Source organism: Halichoerus grypus, chromosome 9 (assembly GCF_964656455.1).
Source record: "Halichoerus grypus chromosome 9, mHalGry1.hap1.1, whole genome shotgun sequence".
NCBI lineage: Eukaryota > Metazoa > Chordata > Mammalia > Carnivora > Phocidae > Halichoerus > Halichoerus grypus.
In genome coordinates, this window is record NC_135720.1 from 1,891,903 (window position 1) to 1,912,994 (window position 21,092).

The 21,092-nt window shown below is 45.4% G+C and overlaps 1 protein-coding gene across 12 annotated transcripts in view; it reads right to left on the reverse strand.

Annotated features, from left to right (window-relative positions):
• The window catches only part of AFDN (afadin, adherens junction formation factor), a 141,389-nt gene that overhangs the window by 15,673 nt on the left and 104,624 nt on the right, over window positions 1–21,092 (reverse strand). For 7 of the 12 annotated variants that reach the window (XM_036118634.2, XM_078054460.1, XM_036118632.2 and 4 more), the window contains 7 exons: window positions 10,131–10,196; window positions 9,847–9,920; window positions 9,299–9,417; window positions 7,489–7,683; window positions 6,748–6,839; window positions 6,225–6,410; window positions 2,336–3,334 (listed from right to left, as the gene is read on the reverse strand). In XM_036118634.2, coding sequence (XP_035974527.2) covers window positions 2,336–3,334; window positions 6,225–6,410; window positions 6,748–6,839; window positions 7,489–7,683; window positions 9,299–9,417; window positions 9,847–9,920; window positions 10,131–10,196 — 1,731 coding nt within the window. Of the gene's footprint in view, window positions 1–215; window positions 252–2,335; window positions 3,335–6,224; window positions 6,411–6,747; window positions 6,840–7,488; window positions 7,684–9,298; window positions 9,418–9,846; window positions 9,921–10,109; window positions 10,197–21,092 lie in introns of all 12 variants that reach the window. The other 5 variants (XM_078054461.1, XM_078054459.1, XM_078054458.1 and 2 more) reach the window with 3 other exon arrangements.

Sequence of the window (21,092 nt, forward strand, 5' to 3'; positions counted from 1 at the left end):
CATAAACAAACAGTAACACTTAAAATTAAGGGGGAAAAGCAAAGAGGAACTAAATCTAAACACACTGCAGGCATGCTTCTTGAGAGGCACGAACTATCCTGCACTAGGACACCCCTAGGAACTGGTCTACTAGAAACACAAAACCACCACCACTGAGAGAAAAAAAGAAAATCAAGACAGGAAAAAAGTACCAAAGGAAAGAAATGAGAACATACCAAATCTAGAACAGAGATTGCTGGCAGAGCAGTCTGCTGCAGGTAACAGAGAGGAAAAAAAAGAAAGATGAAGTGTGAAAAAAAGTCAAGTTTAGACCTGTATTCCACCACCACCGGCGCGTCGGCTGCTCCCGCATTTCATCTGCGTCTGAAGGACAACCCAACGAGAACAGTAAACGCTACAGACCAGCTTCCCGAACTCAGAAATAGGAAAAGGTCCACAAACGTATTAAACACTTGAGTTTCATTATTAAGATACGTGGAAGAAACTTTAAAAAGTATAATTTCCCTGAGCTCATTACTTGGGAGACTAAGATATTAATCTTAAATATGATTAGTGATAAATACACAGATACTTTTCTAACTAAATTATCATAAAAAACTTTCCAAATGTCATAATTCATACTAAAAGGCTTTGAAATAGTCACTGTTTGAACAACCTGGAAAATCTGACAGACCCTTAATAAAAATCCACTGTAAAGAATAAATGCAGCCATGTCACAATGCAGATGCTAACGTCCCACTCTGGGACGCAGTTACCACAATGGAGGTTCATGATGTCTGCTGACTTACCAGAGACCTCGGCTTCACACTCAGCGTGGACGGCAGCGAATGGCACGCTCTCCTGTTTTGGGGGTGAGAGATCTGAGGCCGGGAGCACACGCAGCTCCTGGGACGACACCCCTGTCACTAGGGGCATGGGCCAAAGCAGAGGACCCTGCACTGAGCACTCAGCCACTGGGTACACGGGGGCCTGGGGTCCTGACCCCAGAGTGGAAACTGCGCAAAGAATCCTAACCCTGTAAGTGACCCGTTACTGATCCACCAGTTGCTCTTTCAAATATAACAATACTGATGGTAAGCAGAGCTGTTTTTAAGGACGTTTATTCCTGGTGACTCGGATAATACTGATAAAATCATGTCACAGTTAAGATTTGGGCCTTTGTTTAAGATACCTCAGTGTTCCAGCTGAATTTGTGGCCGAGTTCCATATACCTTTTGCTGAGAATATGTGAATAAGAAGTGTGTGACATGTTTCAGGAAAATTAATTCACAGGGCAAACTCGAAAAGGGATCAGACTGCTGGCTTTATGTACTAATAATTATCTAAGGTTAAGCTGCATCACGACGTGGCAAGGCCGAAATGTCTGCCCTAATAGTTAATTTGTTTAGATCTCTAGTAGACAGCAACAAATCAAAGTTGCAGTTAGACACAAAATCCGAAAGTCGTGCTCCAGGCTGTCTCTCCCCAGAAGCCTGCACTGTAGAGAACTCATTAACATGCTGCGGTCAAATGCCTCTCCCTCAACAGTTCTCTTGACAGGGTAACACAGAATCTTAAATTTGGCACTTTAATGATCTATTGCGTTCAACTAACATAAATTTCACTTATTTTGATACAAAGGAATAAGTTACTTTTATCAAATGGAGAAATCGGAATAAAATCCTAAATTCTCAGTAATCTTTATACTTACACCATTGAAATATAGTTGTTTAATTTGATAAGTATCTGCCTCATCAACCAAATGAGCACTCTGCAGAGTGCTCTTTCTGGTAATGACATTAAACCCGTAACTCTGAAGTTCTCAAGTCTTCTTTGTTACCCACCATCCCTCGCTGATCATCGAGACCAGGGGTCAGCAGACGTCCTGCCACCTGTGAAGGACGTTTCGGGGCGCACCCTCGCTGCTCGGGTACCGTCTGAGGCGGCTCGTGTCGTTTGACCACGGAGCTGCGCCGTTAAAACAGCCCGTATGGCCCACACAGCCTCCGATACTCACTTCCTGGCCATTTAAGAAAAAGTTTTGCCAACCCCTGATGAGGATTATTACTGGTTACTAACAAATTAGTAGTTATTAACTTGTTTTCTCTACTGAAGTGTTAATGAGGACAACTACGAGTTTGCTAATTAAAACAGCAAAGTTCCATGTGGATGATATTTACTTTTCAACGTCTAAGCCTCTAACCCTGGCTCACCCTGCAGGACGCCAGCTAGCAGCGGTAGGTACAGCAACACGCGACAGGCCAGGGCCCTTGCCAACCCTCCGGGAGCCTGGGCGTGGCCACCCCCACGAGCGACACGCACAGGTACGCACGCCCACAGCACTTCTCCCCTTTACCCTTGCTCTCCGCTCAGCCTCGAGGCGCTGCATGATCAGCATGGTATCCACGTCATCGTCCTCCTCCTCCTCGTCATCCTCGTCCTTCTGTTTGGACTCCTGGAGTCTCTTCTGGAACTGCCATTCCAGCATGAGTTTCCGCAGACGGTCGTTCTCCTCTGCACTGCGCTCAGGCTTGTTCTGGAGCTCTTGGATCTCCCTGCTCAACATATCCACGATGTGCATCTGCTGTTGCTTCTCCAGCTTCTCCCGGGCATCCCGCTTCCACGGGTCTGGGGACAGACTGTCTCCGGACGACAGCTCCTCTTGGCTGACTGTAATGTACTGCAGGTCTCTGCGCTCGATCGTGCGGGGCTGCTGCTGGGGCTGCAGCTCCCGAATGACCGTCTCTTGGGGCCTCTGGAGCGTAGAAGGCTTTTCTGGCTTCACGTGTGGGACGGTCACAGGAGAAAATGGGGCCGGGTTCAGGGACTGGGAGCGCATCTGGCCCAGCTTCCGCTCCTGCTCCCTGCGCTTCCTGTCCCGCTCCTCTTCTAGACGGGCCTTCTCCTTCTCATACCACCGCTGGTGCTCCTCCCGCTTCCTCCGCTCTGCAGCCGCTGCCTGAGCAGATGCAGGTCCGGTCTGGCCGGCAGGAGGCGGAGGGAGAGGCAAGTCCATGGGGATTCCGTCGAAGTCTCCAGCATAGTGCGTGGGGGGCGGCGGGGGCGGCGGGGGCAGGTCTGTCTGCACAGGCTGGGAGACAGCCGCTGGCACGGGCTGCACGGCAGCTGGCGTCTTCCAGCGCCCAGGGCCGCTTTTGGTCAGAGTGGACGCGGGGGTGCCTGACTTGGAGGAGTGGTCCAGGTGCTCCTGGCTGGAGGTGCTGGAGCCCACGGAGGAGCTCTGATGGATCCACATATCACTATCAGACTTGCGATCCAAGACTGCCTCGATCCGATGCCGCTCTAGCTGGTACGCTTTATCCTCCCGAAGTTCCTCTTGGGAACGGGTAACACGCTGGAAAAAGGAAAAAGGAAAACTGTTCTATTTCAGCCGCTTAGAAAAAAATTACTAAAAACGCGTAAATGTTTTATCGTTGGGGAGAAAACACTGTGGGGAAATTGTTAAGAGAGTGCTGAACAGAGGTTGAGACCGTCCAGCTCCGTAGCTCTGCGGGACGCACGACTTGGGGCGGGGGGGGCACCATGTCCGGGGGTGGGGGTGGGGTCAGTGCTCTCCCAGGGAATTTATCTGTTACAAACAGGAAGGAGCTGTACGTCCCACCTGCATCCCTGGCAAACATACAAGGCACATACATGCAGGTGCTTCGTGGACACGCGTGGCCCCCCCAGCCGTCCGTGGGCCCTCGCACGCATCTGCAAAGGGGTTCCTCCCGCAGCTGACTTTGAGAGGATGAATGTGTTTAGTGTAATTACACGAGGAGCAACAAGATTTATGCTCCCGTAGTAAAATTCTGAGTAAGAGTCAGGATCCAATCTTAAGCACACCAGCCACGGCTCCACCAGCTGACGACGGGCTTTGGGAACACTCCGACAGGGCTGGGCACACGCCAGGACGAGCCGGCACCCGCGTGTCTCTGTCCCCGTCTCAGAAAGGTACAAAACAGTGTGCATGTGTGGAAGAGACCAACATGAACACTCTTCCAAAGGGCTAGTCTCTGCACAATGGCATGTCTAAAAATTGTTTCAATTGATAGAAATGGATTCACTATGATGTCAAACATTTTTTCCTATCCTTTTAATATGCAAAATAGAAAATGAAGATGCAAATCTGGAAAATAAGCTGTTTCCTTTCCTTAAAAAATAAGCCAACAACAAAAAAATGAACTATCACTTGAAGAAAACAGCAGCCTGCGAGAAGAATGGAGTACTTACTGCCCACGTTTCGCTACAGCTGTACTGTGCCCACAGAAACAGTTTCTTGCTCGCTGGGCCGAGTCCAGACCCTCGAACAAGGCGGGGGTTAGAGGCACCGAACCCTGGGTGGTCAAAACCCCACACACAACTTCTGACTCCCCAAAACTTAACTACTAACAGCCTACTGCTGACTGGAAGCCTTACGGAAACATCAACAGTTGATCACCAAGTATTTGGTATGTCTTATTATACACTATTCTTACAACACACTCAACTACAGAAGAGAAGACATCGTTAAGAAAACCATCAGGATGAGAACATACATTTACAGCACTGCACTGAAGAACACGGGCGTAAGATGGACACGAGCAGGTCAACCGATGCTGCTCAGGCCAACAGCATCATTCAATTTCCTACTATTTGTAGGAACAGATACTTCTATTAAGATACAAGATGTCAGCGGTCCCGCCTCAGACTCTCCACCAGCTTCTCCTGCTGCTGCCACACCGAGCCTCCTGGATCACTGCCCTGCTCTTCCTGACTTCACGAGCCCCCTGGTGCCCTCGTTGCATTTCTCCATGTCTCCCCTGCTAAGTCCTGCCCTGAGGCTCAGTCATGTCAAGATCCACATAAGTAACCCATCGACACGCTGACCTCTCAGCATCCTGACTTCCCCTTCTGGCTCATTTATCTCCGAGGTGAGGGAGAAGCAAACAGCAGACATACACTATGAACCTAGAGGCTTAATAATGGTATTCCCGTCAAATAGGAGAAAATGTGTAGATGCTCTTGACACAGGGGAAGGAGATTTTCCTAAGGGCTAACAAAATACGCTAGAGGAAGCAGGGCACACAAGTACTTCACTGTGAAAGAGAAATCTGGAGGAAGACCTTCTCCGCCAACTCCAGCCAGGCATCCAATGGTCCCAGATAGATTTGGGGGGAGGGGGGAAGGAGTGATCAGGCCTCCCTAGGAAACAGGCAGGAGGGCCCCGGGGACAAGATGACAACATCTGTGACCTCAGGATAACTTCTTGCCCTCAGAGAATGTGGCTCTTCCTCACGGCTACTCGTGCCGTTCCCCGTGCCTGTGAGCCCTCCTCTGTTCTCCCGGCCTTCCCGGCTCAGCTCAGCTGCGCCTCCATCGCTGGGCTCCTCCGACCACCTCAACTAAAGCACCACATCCAGAATTCACTATCCAGGATCCGTATTTGTTACATATCCTAGACTGTGCCTATCTCTACGCATACGTCTGACGTCTTCTCCCAGTCTTCCACAATGCAACGTTATCTTTCCAAACAGAAAAACACATCTGATAATGTTCCCCAGCTCAACGACTCAAGACTGATGCTCCCCTCTCTAACTTGGATAAAACCCCAATTCTGCAGCTCATCACTTCAAGCCCTTGCTGTATGGTTCCAGGCTGCAAAGGCCTGCCACTGCCCCCTGCCCCGAGCCTGGTTCCTGCTCAGCGGCACATCTCTGTGGTCTGAAAAGCTCTTCTGTTCAGAGAGCTGTAATATAATGCGGAAGCCCGGGTGCTAGTCACACCGAGACTGAAAGGTAGCTCTGCCTCTCAGTGGGGACCCAGATCTCCAGCAGGACTTACTACACTATACTGACTTTATCTGTCTCATTTCCTAACACATCATTAGTTTCACTGGCGGGGACCACGGTTATGTCTGCATCCCAGTGCCCGAACAGCTTCTGGTGCAAAGAAAAACACACATCACTCATTTCTCACTCCTTGGATCAGGAATCCTGCCTCACGAACTGTAATGAAGGTGTACTGTTACTAACCCTTCACTAATCAAATACCAAGGGAATAAAGCATTCCTTTTCATATTTAGTATTCCTTCCTATCCACTCTTCCTCAATTAACCAGGAAACCAGGAAAGAAAAAAAAGGTACCAGTCTCAGTGCTGTCCTACAGAGAATATCGACTGTATCTCTGAAATCATCCAGATTTTACCCTGTCAAACTGGTTTATCTTTGACGGCTGCGAATGTTCATGGACTCCTTCTCTCTAACCTGAATTGCAATACTGGAATGATTACTGTCTGCGTGCATGTGTGGCTTCTCCTCGTAATTTGGCCACTGGTTCTGAGGAGGAGCCATCCGGTCCTGGGATTTGGAAGCTGGGAAGGTGAAATACTCTCTGGTGTACGTCTGAGTGGGGATGGGGTAGGCCTCAGGTCTCGGTGGAGGGGTCTGTTCCTGTAAAATGGGAAGAAGAAAGAAAAGTGAGCTTTTGGCAATTTGTACATAAACTAATTTAATTTCCAAAGATCTGTTTTAAAATACAGTAGATACATTTAAAACTGTGTTAAAAATTAAAAGTGTTTGATCCTATACGGAGAATAATGAAAAACCTTTTATTTTGCCCTGACTTCTTAACTTAAAGCTAATTTCCTTATTATGTTAAAAATGAAGAAGCCCCCAGGAATTCTAAACACTGCTGATGTGCAGAGGAAATGCATGAGGAGACAGTTTAGGGATTCTGCGGGAGGCCTGAGTTTTGGCTGTAGTGAGGATGTTCGCTTCACTCTCACACCTCAGTGCAGAGGTTCCCGGTGGAGACAGATGTTATCTTAGCTGTTGTTCCGGGGGCATATGTGCTCTTCCCTCCAGGGCTAGGAGGCTGATCTGTTGGAAAGAGACAGTGAAAAGCAAGTTTTTTGTTTTTTTTTTCAAGTATCACAATGTTTATTCCATGTCACGTGACAAGAGCTCTTTAAGGGCAGTGACCATGTGTCCCGCATCTTCAAACTGCCAGTGAGGAGTCAGCAGAGACCGCTAGGGGCCACGGGACAGATCAGGGCTCATCACACCCTCTCCTCTCTCCTGAATAATCAGAGCCCAGAGCTACCAAGCTTCATCGACAGACCAGGGACTGGCAAACATTTCTGGCAATGGGACAGACAATAAATATTTTAGGTGCTGCAAACCTTGTATGTGTTGTATATCCTTCTATTGATTCTTCTTGTTGTTAACAACCCTTTAAAAGTATAAAAACCATCTGAGCTCCTGCTGGCAGCCTGCCAACTCCTGCTAGCGACAGGATCAATGGCTCTCTAGAGCATCCACTGAATCAGAGTGTTCGAACCTCGTTTTCATTTTCTATCGGAAGAACATTACTTTTGATATCTCTCACGAAAAGCACATTTCCGTTAGCCAGGATATGCAGGTAATCCTACTGCTTTGATAACTAAGCAAGCACGGGGTGTCCCCCCAACACTGACGGTGACTGAGCATGTCCAGGCCAGGGAAGGACAAGCACAGTGACCCTTCTTACTTGCCACGTTGGGGCTGGAGCGGTGATCAGCCCGGTTCTTCATCAGTCTGTCGTCACCTGGCAATTTCTTAGGTTCGCTGTATTCTGCCCAAGGCAGCTGAGGGCTCTCAGGTGACCCGTTTGGAGCTGAATTATTGTAGAGCTCAAAACCTTCACTCTTTGGTCGGGGTTTACCTGAGCCACGACGATCTGAAACTGAAATCAAAGTGCATTCAGGCTCTCCTCATTTATTCAAGATTTTAAACACCCTATTTAGTCTTTAAAGAAAGATGAATCTATAAAGATTTAAAATTTTGTAAGACCTTATTTTTAGCGAAGAAATAAGGTAATTTTTTTTATCTAAGAGTAAAATCTTTCTCAAGAACCTTAAAAGCAACATTTAACTGGCACTGATGGGAAAAGGTGCTCTTTCCAACCTTATTTTCTCATGAACTCCACCTGTTAAGTCACAAGGCTACTTTTAAAGTAACTTTTTAAAAGACGTACTTCCCTCCCTTTCTAAAACACACAGCTGGCACTGCCGTCAGCTGGCGTGACCGTCCACGCTCTGCTTCTGGCTTTCACGTCTCCCTGTGCGGCAGTGTTCTCTGCTCTAACAGCTTCCCTCTGACTTCTTTTTTTTTTTTTTTTAAAGATTTTATTTATTTATTTGAGAGAGAGAGAGAGAGAGAGAAACAGCATGAGAGGGGATAGGGTCAGAGGGAGAAGCAGGCTCCCCGCTGAGCCGGGAGCCTGATGTGGGACTCGATCCCAGGACTCCAGGATCATGACCTGAGCCGAAGGCAGTCGCTTAACCAACTGAGCCACCCAGGCGCCCTTCCCTCTGACTTCTAACTCATGGTCTGGTTTGCTTCTCGGAAATGACCCTAAGCTGTGACATTAGACCACCCATGTCGTACTGTCCTGAAAAAAGTAAGAAATATGCTGAGTTGAGGTCTATACTACAACACATGGTTGTGTGAAGATACGCTGTTTATTCCAGTAAACAGCAGACCCAGGTTCTCAGAAGCTTTGGTTGCTGTCGCTGTGCTACCCTTAGGTCGACTTCAGGTCCTGGACTTGGAAGCTCCCGGATCACTGACTGATGAAGAAGGGAGCTCCACCAAGGCCAGACCGAGCGGCTGTGCACAAAGTTAACAAAGTAAATGCAAAGTATATAATGATTTAAAAAGATAATGTGAGTCCTAATGGGTTTTTCTCTGTGATTTCTGAACTAATCCTTTTTAAAAAGCCTTAAATTTATATTGGTTTTATTCTGAGATTTTTGATGTAGGTACAAAATCATGGTTCCCACCAACAGATTACTTTATCCGAATAATTGAGCTTTTAATTTAAAGTGAACTACATGTAACAGGATAATCATGTCCTGCACACACAGGACTGAATATACTATTCATACACACACTCATATACGTTGTTTCAGTAGAGAATCCTGCTTGTTCTTTGAAGACTTTATATCCCGCATCACCCGCTGACTACGACTAAGTGCCTAGTGCAGGATGGACGGAAACCCTCCAGCAGCCAGCCAGTCCCATGGGGGTTCCTGGAGGGCGGGAAGATAGTGTATCACCACGTGGCCAGACACTGAACGCTGCCCTTGGCTACTTTTCCCGGGCATCTTGCCGAAGTGCCTGCATCCCCAGCTGGGATGGTGAAAGCAGTAGCACCTAATCTAGAGTTTTTGTGGCTACGAAGATAAGGTCAGGACAGTAAAATGCCTGGCATGCGGTAAGTGATCAATACAAGCCAGCTATTATTGGCAGTGGTCAAAGGAAGAGACGGCATGCAGTTCTCCACAATGAGCTCTTACTTCTTTGCATCATTGGGGACGGCTGATTGAGCAGGGTGGCGAGGCCGTGATAAATTGCTCCCTGCTTTGCGACTTCTAGTGTTACGACAGAACTTGTTCTTGTCATGAGTTCTGCCGCCCTAGGAAAAAGAGAGTAGCACAAACATAAAGAAAATGTCACAACGACAGCCTGTGATCAGAGCAACCGACGGCTATTTTGAGTAACAGTTCTGACCTTCAGACAGATGACCTACTGCCCATTCCCTTCCTTTAAAGATTACCTAAGCACACATCTCCTATTGTCATATTAAGAACAGTAAGATGATACTCAGACATTCCCAGGACGTGCCAAGAATATGTTTTTTTTTAAGCTTCAAAGAAACTGCTCCAAACCAAAATACATATTTATAATCTGCTAACAAATGAGGTGTCATGTACACTGGTTTACATTTAGAAAGGTGAAGAGTAAGGGCACAGCTTTCTAGCATTATTTTTTGTCTTCTAATTCCAAACGTGAAACATCCTTAAACACGTTAATATTCAGCTTTAAACAAATACATAAATGATACCTTTCTTGAGAGAGTCCTACCAGACTTCGTCCGTCCACACTGAGGAGCTGGTCTCCCGCAGCCAGGCGTCCATCCTGTGCACACCCAAAAGCATGTGTTTTGGGCGGTGGGGACAGCCAAGGGCAAGAGGAGGAAGAGGAAAGTCAATGGCAAGGAAGCTCACATTTGTTTTTTCAGCAAACAGTCTACATGGTGTTTTATAACAACACACATCAGTGGGTCATAGCAGGTCATTTGCTGACGAGGACGTACTGAGAACTTACATCTTTAAAAATGACACTAACCCCATCAGCAGCACCTCCTTTTACAACAGACTTGACATAGATTCCAAGTTTGTCTTGGCCAGCGCCCTAAACAAAAACAAGGCAACACTGCTTGAAAATACACAGTAAAAAATACAATACTCAGTAAAATAAAACCAAAATTAAAAAAATAAAACTAGTACATAGATAATTGCAACAAAAGTCCTGGTTCTTGCTTTTACATGAAAATTAGTACTAATAAAATTAACACTCTATCTGGTAAATATAAAGGAACAAACAGGAAATGTACCTATTTTATCTTCCTAAATCAAAGAGTACTTACTCTGGAAAAATCGATTAATAAACCAGTTGATGAGATGGCTAAGTTTAAGTGAGCTAAAGCTACCCTCATGACATATACTATTAATCACTTACATACAAAAGCAATTTACTATAGTATTTTTATATTCCAATATTTGCCTATATCCCCTTATTATTTCCAAAGCTGTATTTTAAAACAAGAAAAAACTTCTTGTGGCATCCAGGAAGGGGGACTTAGGTAGTAAGGGAGGATTCTGTAGAAAATCCTGTGCATCGTTTCAACTGAAGGATCATGTATTCTAACTCTAGATGAATATGGAGCTAGGAGCCCCGATCCACACGGAATGCACATCAGGACAAACAGCTTCTGTGAAACAGGCTTCAGGAACACATCCAACTCTTGTACAGAATCACCAACATTCTACTTGGACATTCCAACCAGGACATAAAAGTCCATTATGGATAACTTATTGGAATGACCGCAGGAAGCAATCGCATGCGTGAAATCTCACCTGGATAGCACTGCCCATGTTCCACAACCAAGGATACGGGTCTTAGCTCAGGGTAATTTCAATAGTTATGAAGTACTGGGTCATAAATAAAAAATATAAACGGTATCCCAGAGAGTTGTAGATACAGTGATTTCAATAAATGACTTACTGAAACAAATGTTCTACAACACTCTGGAAGTACATAATTCCCACCGGAAAACTCTTCATTCCTCCCTTTCGCTGAGAGAGCCGGTTTGGAGACTAAGTCTGACTGGGGAGCTCTCCCCTCAGGGAAAATCCAGCATGTAGCATGCCACTGTTTCATGAGCCTAAAACCATCTATTACGTATCTCATTATGAAAATGGCATAGAATGTCTCAATTTAACAAAACAACTCAATTTTGGGAAACCGTGTGTTTCAAGTTTCGTGTGGTTACATTACCTGCGGGCTGAGTTTATAAAAGTTCTATACAAGGTAAAAAATCAAGTCCTCTCTTTGCAGCTCCCCACCCTCTGGTCTAGGTTTTCCCACCTGTTCACCTCCAAATGTTCCTCGGCGTCTGTCCGTTCCATATCCCCTCGCTGCACATCTCCTGCCCAGCCCCAGACACCCGACTGCCTACCAGACAGACGCACGCCCCTTACAAATCATCCAGCACTTCCAGTACGACAGGATAACCAAGTGCACGCTGACACCTCTGCCTGGTCCTTCTGCTCCCCACCACCCTCCCCCAGACACAGCACTGAGATAGTTGGCAAAGCTTGTACTTTTTTTAAGTTTGAAATTCCACAATAAAAAATACATATAGTAGGCACTCAATAAATGGCAACTTCCTGAATTTTAGCATGTCACTTAGCGAGAGAGAAATAGAGCAATAGATACACCTTTTACCTGACTCCGCCCAGGCCAATCCTGGGTTTCCCTGAACCTAGGGACCTAACATGCAATCGGGGGAATTACTTCTAAACCAGCCCCATCCCAACCCCATCTGTTATTATGACATAGGGTATTCCTTCTCATGTCATCTACTTAAATGATTTTTCCCCAATATATTCCATACTTTTATGTAATCTGCGATTGACTGCTTAATTCAACAACTCAGCTATTTAAATGACAATTTTACTCCTTCAACAAATATTCACTGAATGCTTCCTTATACTATCCTAAGCTCTGCACACACATCCGTGAACAAAGCAGACAAACACCCCTGCCCTCATGAAGCTTATATTCCACAGTAGTCTTCCCTGTGGCTAATAATTTTGGCTGGGGCACTGAAAATCCCCTTCTTTTCCTTTTCTGCAAATGCTGCAGGGCATTTCCTTACAGCTAATACCTGAGGCCAGACTGTTTCTCAAAGGTTCTAAGCATAACTACCTGTTTCCTGTGTTCTCTGTCTGACCAAGAGCAAAGCAATGCTCACAGCATTTCAGGATACAGTTTTAGTGTGAATGGGTGGGCACTTACATCTTCATGATGTAGTATAGACCGTAAAAATTGTCCTTTTAAGAAGATGCTTAATTACTACCATCTTGGAAAGAAAAATGTTTACTAGTAATACTAATAGCATATTTTTAGTAACAGTGATATAAATAATAAAATACCAAATACATTTTTATAAAAATTTTTAAATTTTTAAAAAGATTTTAGTTATTTGACACAGAGAGAGAGCATAAGCAGGGGAAGCAGCACACAGAGGCAGAGGGAGAAGCAGGCTCCCAGCGGGGAGCCCGACGCAGGACTCAATCCCAGGACCCTGAGATCATGACCTGAGCTGAAGGCAGACGCTTCACGGATGGAGCCACCCAGGCGCCCCCCAAATATATACATTTCAAAACTTATTGACCTCCCCCATTTCTGGTACTCTTTATAAGAAAAATTATTAATAATGAAACAAATAACATTTATTTAGACAAACTGTAAGAGGACTCTGTCTAAAAATCACAAAATGGAATGAGAAAAGAACAAGAGAAAAAGACTGTTGCTTCTCCCTCCGTCAAGGCCCTGCTCACACAGCCTCTGCTGCCCGGCCAGCAGCTCCTTTGTCACCATCCTCACTCTGGGCAGGGGAGCTCCACATTCAGCATGAACGGAAGCTGCACTGCAATACCCCGTTCTGCCTTCAGCCTCTTGTTCAGACCAGGACTCACACCCTGAGGGGAGCTACCAGGCCCCACGTTCCATTTTGCACAACCGATCCAGGCTTCCACGTGGGAGACTCTGCATGAACTGCAAGTACTATGTAAATTACCGGAAACCCCGCAGCGCCTCTCGAGAGGCAGTTTAGGATCCGACATGCGATGTGAGGTTTATGAAGTCTACATTCAAACATTCAAGTAAAACTGACCATGTAATATAGATACTGGACAGAATCATGACCGTCACATCTTTAAATTCAGGCAGAAGTTTCCAGCATAAATCTCCCAACAGTCCTGACCAAGCCCTCCTTGTCACTGTCCTGCTGGTCCCCTCCGTGCCACCTGCCGCAGGAACCCCTTCCTGAAGCATGCCCTGCGGGGCTCCTGACCCAAGACCAGCGCAGCTGCCCGCCCATGCACAGCACCACGCCCCCTGAACCCCAGGTCAGGTTCTCGCCCCTCTCACCACACGCTAGGCCTGATCCAGATGCTCTTTCACGTGCCCCCATTCCATCCTGTTTCCGTGTTCCTGCCTTTGTTTACGTTGTACTTTCCACACAGAACGTCTGATGCAATCTGTCTGCCAAAACGCTTTCGTCATTCGATTCCCGGGCTCACCTGCCACTATTCACCAAGCCACATACCTTCCCAACCTCAGGACGGATACAAGCTCTCTCTCACCTATGTGCTATGTTCCTGGAACAGCTCCCCTGTCCTGTATTCCAGCTGACAGCACAGACGGCTCTCCCCCGCCCGCTCTCCCGGTTGCTGCCTCCTCTCCTCCTACCATGTTGTCGACAGCGTCCTCTCAAGCCCTGACACGAGGCAGTCCAGAAGCCACTGAATGAGTACATCAGTATCATATTCGTGGGTTAGGAAGCAGCTGATGCACCTATCACAGACTGAGCTGGTAACACTGGGACGTTCCTAGTTTAACAAGTAGGAGCCCTAAGCATTTCTGACTATGGCACCACACATACTGTGTCCAAAGAAGCTATCTTCCATTACTGTTGTTGGGTAATGGACGATGGGAATTTATCTAAGTTCTAAGCTACAATCACGTTAATTCCAAGTTTAATTTATCAGTGTATCTGCTACTCAGAAAAGGACATCTTCACCTGAGGAATTACGAGACAATGATTCTTAGAGACCTCAATTGCAAAGACCCAGTAGGCTTCTAAAAGGTCCTTTTAAGGTTGGTCATAAAAACAGACTTAATAATTAAGTCACTGACAGTGCATGATGAAATACATAAAAAAAAAAAAATACTCTTGGGGGAGGGTGATACACAAGTGAAGAATGTGGATCTAGAATATTCTAAAGAGGTATCCAAGCTTTGGTTAGCATCTGAATCTTACTAATGTGGTCTCAACCTTGCACTACTTACCTAGAAATACTCTTTATTTAACAGACCCACTGCTTACATTTCTGTAAACATGTTGCCATTCTGCTAACCTTTAACCTTCTCCTGAAGACATGGTCCCTTTAGCAGATCTACTCCACTGGAACTTCCTTCCATCCTCCCATTCTGGCCCCCTCCCACCTCTGCTTATTTGAATCCTATCTATACTTCATGTGCAGCTCACTGTTATAATCTGGACATAAAAAACTGCAGTACAATTGTTGTACAGAGAAATGACCAGTTCCACTGGTTATTATTTTAGAAAAACAAATCTACAGATGGATACTCAGAAATCAAAGAAGTCTAAGGAATTTATTTTTAAAGATGTTATTTGTTTGACAGAGAGCGAGCACGAGCAGGGGGAGCAGCAAAGGGAGAGGGAAAGCAGACTCTCCGCTGAGCAGGGAGCCTGACTTGGGGCTTGATCCCAGGACCCCGAGATCATGACCTGAGCTGAAGGCGGACGCTTAACCGACTGAGCCACCCAGGCACCCCAGAAGTCTAAGGAATTTTCTAACTATACACACACATACACATATGTGTGTATATACATAAAATCAACATGGGTAGTTACTTTCAACCCAGAACACCACAATCTCTGGCCAACTCCAAGGGGACCCAATGTCTCCACCTGGCTGCAGCAGCCCTGGTCTGGAATGTCCACCTTGACAGGCTGGACAGAGGAGCATGTAGGTGCTGCTTCCTCCCTGCTAATGCCAGTTGGACTGGGAACAGCTCAGCACCGAGGCAAACTTACCACCCGTCAGGCGGCAATAACTCCTTAACTTTACGAAGCTTTCACTACCTGCCCCACTTCATCTGAATAAAAATAAGATTATACACTATGATAAAAACTGTATAAAGCAAAATTATTTCAGAAGCATTAAGCCACTTATGTCTTCTTTCTGAATAATAATGCACACACTAACCTAGCCTAGGAAGACTGAACTTTGTACGGCAAGTCCATTCCTTTTCTTTTTTTAAAAGGTTTTATTTACTTATTTGAGAGAGAGCACATGAGGGGAGGGGAGGGGCAGAAGGAGAGGGAGAAGCAGATTCCCCTTCAAGCAGGGAGCCTGACGTGGGGCTCGATCCCAGGACTCTGGGATCATGACCTGAGCCGAAAGCAGACACTTAACTGACTGAGCCACCCAGGCGCCCCAAGTCCATTCCTTTTCCAATTAAGAAAGGAAAATGGGGTCCAGGAAGTTTTTGCTGCTACATACCAATGTAACATTATCTGTCAGTAAAAGAATGTAAATGTGAGCTATATAAACATTAACCAAATGTTGGTGCAATGGCATTAGATACTATGAAGACTGTGCTGTCCGGTATGGTGGCCACAGACCACACGTGGCTTTACTGAGCACTCAGAATGTGGGAATGTGGCTAGTCCAAACCGAAATGTGTACTAAGTATACAACATACACAGATATCAGAGCTTTGTATGGAAAAAAGAATCTAAATATATCACTAATGACTTACATTCACTATATGCTGGAATCAATAACATTTTGGATATACTGTGTAAAATAAAATACATTATTAAAATTAATTTCAGGGTTTTTTTTTTAATGCAGCTAATAGAACATTTAAAATTACCTTTGTGGCTCACACATTCTATTGGACAACACTATTCTAAAACTACAGACTTTTCATACTATATGTTATTAGTAACCACAGGTACTAGCAATAAATTTATAATTATACAGATAACTGGGTAAAAGCAAGACTTTATCACAATATAATATATATCATAAATAACATTATGCACCCTGATTTCCAACCATGGGAAGAGTAACCATAATCATTAAAATGGAAAGGCTAAATAATTTTAAGGATTACTTGTTTAAAGCTACTACCTAAGCTGGTATTTGAAGATATTTCTGTATTTTTAGTCTTTTATTTGTAAAATTAAAAGATTAATCAGAAACATTCAGATTTATTCATTCCCCATTTAACAAATCAAATTCTTTTTTTTCTTATTTTTTAAGATTTTATTTATTTATTTGAGAGAGAGAGAGTGTGCAAGCACAAGTAGGGGGAGTGGCAGAGGGAGAGGGAGAAGGAGGAAACCCAGGCGCCCCTCAAACTCCTTTTTAAGGGTCTCCTGGAAAGCAGTTATATATTTCAAAGGCACCAGGAATTATGAATGACTAAGTACAATTTTGGAATTTAATTAAACTACTGAGAAGTAAATTTTTAAGTATCAAAGCCACATTTTCCCTTCCGAAGACACTTTGAGAGTTACACGGTGCCAGAGCTGCCCTTTTTTGGTGTCTGTGCTCCCCAACATCACTCCCGACGCCTAGAGTAGAGAGTGGGGACCAAATATGCCCCAGCCAGGCCGTGCAAATGAGACGCAAAGAGCTAGATCCTCAGTCCTTAGAAAAGCAATTAAAATGAAATAACAGAGATCACATGTGTGATCTTAGTGCACCTTGAATCTGCCTGTCTTTCCTTTCAAAGGGAAAAGGGGCTGGAGAGGGAGGTGGGATCACTGAGGAAGAGGAGGGCAGGGCAGAGGGAGGAGAGGTTTAGCAGAAGTATACTGGGGTGCTGGGGTTTCCTTGTGGAAAAGGGCAGAAGAAGAATGGCAGTAAGTTAACAGAAGAGGTTCCCAAATAGAAAGATTGAGGCAGAAATAAGAACTCAGCAGCTACACACGCCATACATTCCCTAGAACTCGACGAGACGCGCTCGCGGCTTAGCTGCTTACGTGCGGCGTGAGGACCGACTACAGGCAAAAGGCCGCCCCCAGACAGCTGGTCCCGGCTCTCGCTGGCGCACCTTCGGGAAGACGGAGGGTGAGGTCCTCTCACCTCGGGTACAGAAACCCAGTCAGAGGAACCTACTCCTCGAACACCCAGTGACCAGCTGAGTGTGTGGGGGAGTATGTATGACTAACAGCATAAAAACATCATTAGCACACAACCCAAAAAAAAAAAAAAAAAAAAAGGCAGCAGGAGGAGGAAGGAAGATACGCCAGCAGAGAGTCAAGCCTATTGTTTCCAGGGCTAGAGACCCAGTCTGGGCTCTTTACTGAAGGTTCCAGAACAACAGTGGGCTGGGAGGACCTGAGAGCCCAGCAGCATTTAAAACTCATCAGGATGTTCAGTACAGCGCTCTGCCCACGTGCTCCTTTCTCAGGGTCTGAAAGTGGCTTTGTTTCTCATCAGACAAGGAGTTCCGATTCGTAAACTATTAAAATTCAGAAGAAGGTTTTAAAAACATTGAAAAGCTCTCTCTTCTTGGTAGGAATTACCTAATTCTGAAACAATCGATTGTAAAACTCGTTCTTGATACACATTCCACCCTCAACAGTGCTGCAAGCATAAGCTAGGTGCTCCCAGACAGGTGGGATGCCGTAAAGGAGGCTACGCTTGGTTTCTGTGAACCAGCCTCCAGGTGCAGCTCTGTTCACGGCTTACCCTTTGCAGAGAACACAAAACACATCCCAGGGATGCCTGGGTGGCTCAGTCGTTAAGCATCTGCCTTCGGCTCAGGTCATGACCCCAGGGTCCTGGGATCGAGCCCCACATCGGGCTCCCTGCTCAGTGGGAAGCCTGCTTCTCCCTCTCCCGCTCCCCCTGCTTGTGTTCCCTCTCTCGCTGTGTCTCTCTCTGTCAAATAAATAAATAAAATCTTAAAAAAAAAAACCACAAAAAACAAAACACATTGCATCTATCCTTTCCTTCTTTATAAAATGAAGGAAATGACCTAAATAGGGGACTCTTAAGTTGGGTCTCTCAGATGGGCTGCAGGAGGCCCGCAGTGTGTGCACTGCACGACGGCAGAGGTGGAGGGCTTTCCCGAGATCTCAGAGTGGTCTGGGAATGAAAGGACTGCGGCCAATACAGGCGAGCTCCTGGCTTCTGTCCACGGCTCATGCAGGTGTGCCCCCTGCAGGGGTGAGGCCTGACTCCCAAGCCTTGGCTGAGAGCAAGTGGGCGAGGCTGAGGCAGTCTGGACCTTCCTCAGACTGGGATGATCCACAACCGATCCCCTGCACCCACTGAGCCACATAAAGATCATTTCTTACCGTGTGTCCTATCATGTGAAATTGTTCTGCTTTAGAGCATTAACATTTAATGTTTCTATTACGGTAATACTATAATAAAATCCAGTAATTCCATCAATCCAAGAAATTAGCGCTTACACTGTTATTATAAAATAGGTAAAAAATTATTCTTTTATATAATTTACTATTTTGCTTTTAGAACAAAAATATAAAACATTATTTCCAAATTCACGAACACTAGCCATGGAGGGCACTAGTCACTTCATACAACTTAATGGAAAATTATTTCTGACACTTCCACGGAAGAAATTCTGCAGTCACACTGAGTACCTTGAAACTGATTTTAAAACGGAACCAAAATTTCCTGACTTCATCTTTTTGACTAGGTTTTTCCCATGTGGTCACAATAAGGACATTAAAGAATGTGATTAAAGAATGTGAGAACAAAGGTCTCAAATTCTTCAAAGGACTTAATTGTAGTTCATGTCAGGAATTTACTCTTCAAACAGCGAGAAGGTGGTATATTAATAAACACTGTTTTCATCTTCTCCTAAGGCATAGGAATCTTTTTTGTGTTTCAAGCTAATTAAAATTTAAAAACTTAGAATCAGTATATAGTCTAAAAGTATAAACTAGAACACCTTTAAGACACTATTCAACTGTTCATTTTTAAATAAAATAGTAAAATATCCTAAGTACCTTTAAAATGGTCACTTTTAGGTTCACTTTCAGCAAAAATGGGTGTTAGAGACAGTCAAAGCTACCTAACGCGTCCACAGGAAGTTACGGCACTCTTGTTTCTCAGCAAGCTCTACAACGGCACTCAGCATTACTTTAAGCAATCTTCACCATATTATGATCAGCAGGAGTACATTTATGGGGTTTTTTTTGTGTGTATGTGCAAAAAGGATATAGGAACCTTTTATTTTTATGAACCTTAAGAATGTGCAACATTAAAATACAGAGCAACAAACTCCTGGGTGTGTAATTACAAGCTACAGTAAACGGTTGCTTCATGAGCAAGTTAGTTATTGGCAGGTTTAAACAAGTTCTAATGGAAGCAGCAGCATTCTTGGAAGGATCACAGTTAAGAGTTTGCCCAAGAACATCCACGTCCACAACAGCACCCTCAAGAAACTCACCACCGATCCTGTTCTTCCGACAACAGAGAACCACATTCTGATCTCAGGACTACAGCAACTTCTCGAACTGAGGAAAAAAACAACTGTCTGCTTCCCTCAGTTTTCCACAGCAACCAACAGAGCTGGTCTTTGAGGACCCGGATCCGCACAGCTCCGAGCTGGACATTAGGACACCGAGCGGCATTTATCAGCACGGGCTACAGCGAGTGCCGCGCTCAGACTCTTACGTAACCAGTCAGCTCTGACTTGCCTTCACTTGGTACTTTATTAAACTTTAAAAAGAGCTAGGAAAATAAAGAGGGAATTGTTTGTATTTTAAAAATCCAAATTAAACAGGAAGCATCGTGTTGTCCCACAGATGGGTAAGAAGGAGCATACTAAACTTCCCCAAAAGCAATGTTTTAAAAAAGTAAACTGCACACACATACTATTCCAAATCATCTGGATTTCATAAAACTGAACCGCATTGTGGAAGGGGCGTCAGGGAGCTTAACATCAAAACATCATCCAGGCTCACAGCAGCTAGCCACACACTAATTAGGAAAAAAATCAAAAAAAGACTAGGCCAGATACAAAGACCACAACAGCTTAAAGAAAACACAAACTACACAGACACCAGTAAGAGTTCCTGGGGCCTCCAGGTTCTTCTTTGCCAACCATGCGGCAGCAAGGAGAGAGCAAGATGACAGACGGCACCGTGCGGCCGGCGCGGCTTGTCCAGCGTGATCTGCTCGGCTCCAAGGCTGTGAGGTGCACATGCAGATCCTGTGGCATTGGACCAGCAGAGGAAGCAAGCTGAGCCCTGGCAAGAGGGAAGTGACAGCTCCCAATCGTGCTGACCCCCCCCACCGTGTGCCGGCTGGCCTGGCACTTAAAACACATTCTTGAAATCCCGAAAACAAATCTCTTTCTATTGTTATAAGTGATGCAGACCTATGCGACGTATCAGCCTCACGGCGCTGCTTTAGCAATGAGTGTAAATTAAATGACTTCTGATTTTTATTGCTGAATGTTCCTTTTCTAGTACCAAAGACATTACAAAGAAGTCGGAGAAAAACAGGTTACGTGAAGCAATGGGGAACTTCGAGACTCCTGTCCCGTTTCAAGAGCAGGCATGAACGCCCTGTTCATGTCTTCGAGGGGCACACTGTGCACTTAACAGACCGTATTCTTTGAGTTACTTTCTCTAGAGCATCTGTCGGTGTGCTGACATCCAAATTCTGTCTGCTCCACAACATCCTCACTCCCCTAGCGAGACCGGCATCCCAGATCTCCAAGGTAGCCTGCGCAAACTGAACACCTGACTCTCTCCTTGCCCCAGCCCCACCTTCAGTGCATGCCACTTCCAGACGCCCCACGCTGAGCACAGAAGCACGGTGCAACCTGCTACTTCTCTCTTCCACCCACCACAGCCAGTTCATCCATCACACAGAAAGCTGTTGTTCCGCAAACATGCATCGGCACCTACGATACTCCAGCGGCAAGACCGAG